The sequence below is a fragment of the Sprattus sprattus genome, assembly GCF_963457725.1.
Source record: "Sprattus sprattus genome assembly, chromosome: 2".
In the NCBI taxonomy this organism is placed as follows: domain Eukaryota; kingdom Metazoa; phylum Chordata; class Actinopteri; order Clupeiformes; family Clupeidae; genus Sprattus; species Sprattus sprattus.
This window is the reverse complement of record NC_137921.1, coordinates 9948229-9951731: the sequence shown is the minus strand read 5'-3', so window position 1 is coordinate 9951731 and position 3503 is coordinate 9948229. Positions and strand designations below refer to the sequence as shown.

The following is a 3503-nucleotide window of genomic DNA, read 5'->3' as shown; positions in this document are numbered from 1 at the left end:
AGAACTAAACTACACAGAGTCACACTCTGGAATTACACAAAACACCGGGGAACACTAGCTGGGAGAAACAAATAAACTAACAACGTACATGGAATACTAAACTAACACAAAGAACCTTAACTGGGAACATTAACTAAAGATCTCACAAGCAGAGTGTCACTCTGGCTAATGTGCGTGAGGGCGCAGAGCAGAGATACACGGCTCAAAGCCAGACAAGACAGTCACGTTAGACCTGGTGTCGTATGCCCAGCACTCTGGGTAATGTAGTCTTGGAAGCCTGGAGGCACGGAACTGGCTGAAGCGGAAGGAATCGAAACATCAAAAACATCCCAATAGGGTGGGTGGGTGGGGCAACCGAACAGGGGCAGAATGTCTGGTGGACGACCGAACCGGGACGGAGTGTCTGGTGGCCGGTCGGGTTGCTCAGTAGAGGCTGCTGCGGGCTCATTAGAGGCCGACGCTGCTGCGGGCTCATTAGAGGCCGACGCTGCTGCGGGCTCAGTAGAGGCAGCTGCGGGCTCAACAGGGGCAGAGGCAGCTGCCCTGTATGGAGCAGGAGTGGGGACAGCGGCTGTGGCCACAGGAGTAGCCGGAACAGCTGCTGCGGCAGGAGCAGCAGTAACAGCTGCGGAAGAAACAGGAGCAGCACCTGCGAGAGGTGCAGCAGCAGTAGCAGGAGCTGCCACTGCGGGAGCAGCATCAGCAGGAGGCGCAGCAGGCGCAGGAGGAGCAGGAGCTGCCACTGCAGGAGCAGCAGCAGCAGGTACAGGAGAAGCAGCAGGAGCCCGGCGAGGTGCAGGCCATAAAGGTGCAGGCATTAAAATGGCCTCCGTACTGTTAAATTAAACTTGAGTTAACCCTAGTGTTCACTTCACATATAGTTGGCATGATACTGCCGTAACTAAGAGGCCTATAAAATTAACAATACGTGCACAGAATTAAATCATTGATACATGGACTGTTTAGTCATTTGCATCACCATAAGCCTCTTTTGGTGTCGCCAATCTGTAAATACTACAATATTCATAATATTTGCAAATATTGTGCGTACTTCACCTCGAAACTTGAATGTTTTCCAGGAAAGTGTTGTTTCATAAGTATATTTTTCTGTGTAGAAAAGTGCCCAGCGTGATTTGAGTGTGTATGTAATGTTGTTACATGTGGCCCAACATAAGAATACTACATTTCCCATCAGAAAAACACTGTAATATGTGTATAGAATGTCCATACTTATTTCGAAATATATTTCTTTTCAGACACATCAATCAAGATTACATCATGTGTTTGTGTCTGTTGTTGTCATCAGGGAATCTATTCGTCTTGAGTGTAGGACATAAAATCTGCCACTTCAGAGCTTTCTACCTCAGAGAGTGTGCATCTCATGGACATCGCACACTACCCACACTCAGGTTTCAACACACCAAGGACCTGCATTGGGTGATTTTACTCTTTGTAGGAAACTTTTTGCCCGATGAAATGCTAGCGATTCATTTTTATAACACCAATGAATTTTAGTGTTGTGAATGAACTGAATTTCTGCTCTAATGCCACATGTCAAGATTTTGAGTGGACCCATTCTTCTGTACTTATCTTTGCCTGTGTGGCAGTGCTGATCAGCCTGACTGTGTGCGGAAACCTGCTGGTGATCATCTCCATCTCGCACTTCAAGCAGCTCCACACACCCACAAACTTCTTAATTCTTTCTCTTGCTACAGCTGACATGATGGTTGGTCTTACTGTCATGCCCATATATTTCATATCAAGAAATATATGTGTGATTGTGAGCAAGATATTTTGCTATGTTTGCCTACTGTGTGTATCACACTTTCCCTTTTTATCTATTTACAATGTCTCTCTTATATCTCTGGATCGCTGGTATGCCGTATGCTACCCACTGCAATATTCAATCAAAGTCACATCCAAATGTATGTCCATTGTCATCTGCCTGAAGTGGTTAATTTCATTATTGTACAACTTGACTTTTATTTATTGTAATGGAACTGCCACTACAGACATACTATGCCTGAGGGATTGCAATGTAGTTGGAGAAGGAGTTTGGTCTGTCATAGACCTTTTGTTAATGTTTGTCTTTCCGTGTTCTGTCATAATGGTTTCCTATGTGAAGATATTTGCTATTGCAAGAAAACATGCAGTAAGCATCCGGGCCTCAAGAGGGCAGCACATCCCCAGGAATAAGAAGTATGGAGAGCGTGTTCCTAAAGCTTCAGAGAGGAAAGCAGCCACCACACTTGGGATTCTTGTGATTGTGTTTGTCGCATGTTTATTGCCCTATTTCTTGTGTGTTGAACTGAGTCATTTAATTCCATATCCAATAATTGGACATGTGTTTGATGGAAGTCTTACTGTGTTGTACCTTAATTCCACAATTAATCCAATAATTTATGCTCTCTTCTACCCTTGGTTCAGAATATGTGCTAGAATCATCCTCATGTTTAGGATTTTCAATCCTGACTCTTCTCTAATCAATGTGCTTACAAAAAGCAGATAATACTGTGAATGATATTACATTGATGCTTATCAGCAGTTGCTACAGCAGATGTTTTTGGTTCATTGTATATTTGTGTCATATGTCTTAACTGTTAGGGAGCTGTAAATACATTAATACTGCTAATAAAAACAAATACTTCAATTACATTTTCCCATCGCCATATACATCTAAAGAGGCTTGTCAATACATGAATGAAAGCAGTTAGGAATCACTACAAAATGTAAACCCATTATGTATGTAGCCTCTCTGCTTCCGTATCCACCTTCTGTATCTTTGCACCTACATACCCCCAAGTATACCCCCAAGTCAGACATGAAACTGTTCCATTAAACCCTTTTTTGTTTCTTGATAATATATTTGCTGCATACTGTAGGTGGCAACTGTGTCACCAGGAATACATGAATGGCAAACTGTCTGTTTAGAAAGCATTTAAAATTTGCCTTAGGTGAGCAATCTGCATCAGTGACTGTCAGTCAGATATAAAAAAACTAATGTTGATGAAACATGGAGAGATATTAAAGGCACAATATGCAACAATTATGCTTCAGGATTAGGGTTAGGATAAGCAGTTTAACCTTAAAATAACAGCTTAAAAAAAATTGGGGCGCTACAATGACTTTTAATATGGAGAATTGCGTCCGTGCCAATGGCATAGCAGGGTCGATAGGCATATAACTGCCTTCTGTAGTTTTGCCTGCCGATGCCCGCCGACCTGACTTTGATTACCTTCTGCCGATCTAGTAAGTAGCTTATTTGCCGTCTTGCTTAGTCTTGTGTTGCACATGATTGATGTTTGACTGTATAAGGACAGTCGTTGAGTAATTAGTTAGTCATAATGTCAAAGTCAGCACATTTCAAGAGATTTCGTTAGTTTTAGCTGCTAGCATACCTCTAGCGAATAGCTATTAATCCTTAATGCACCTTTAAGAAATTGGCCCAGAGGAAGAAAAGTATCCCTAACATCTTGGTCACTTCCTTCATAGGCCTTCGATAA

At 42.6% G+C, this 3503-nt stretch overlaps 1 protein-coding gene across 1 annotated transcript; it reads left to right on the top strand.

Annotated features, from left to right (window-relative positions):
* Positions 1-1504: 1504 nt before the first annotated feature.
* LOC308361136 (trace amine-associated receptor 13c-like) lies at positions 1505-2509 on the top strand (the record flags this gene model as incomplete). Its single annotated transcript, XM_080833399.1, has 1 exon — positions 1505-2509. The coding sequence occupies one exon, from the start codon at positions 1505-1507 to the stop codon at positions 2507-2509; it is 1005 nt and encodes a 334-aa protein (XP_080689525.1).
* Between the last annotated feature and the right edge of the window lie 994 nt (positions 2510-3503).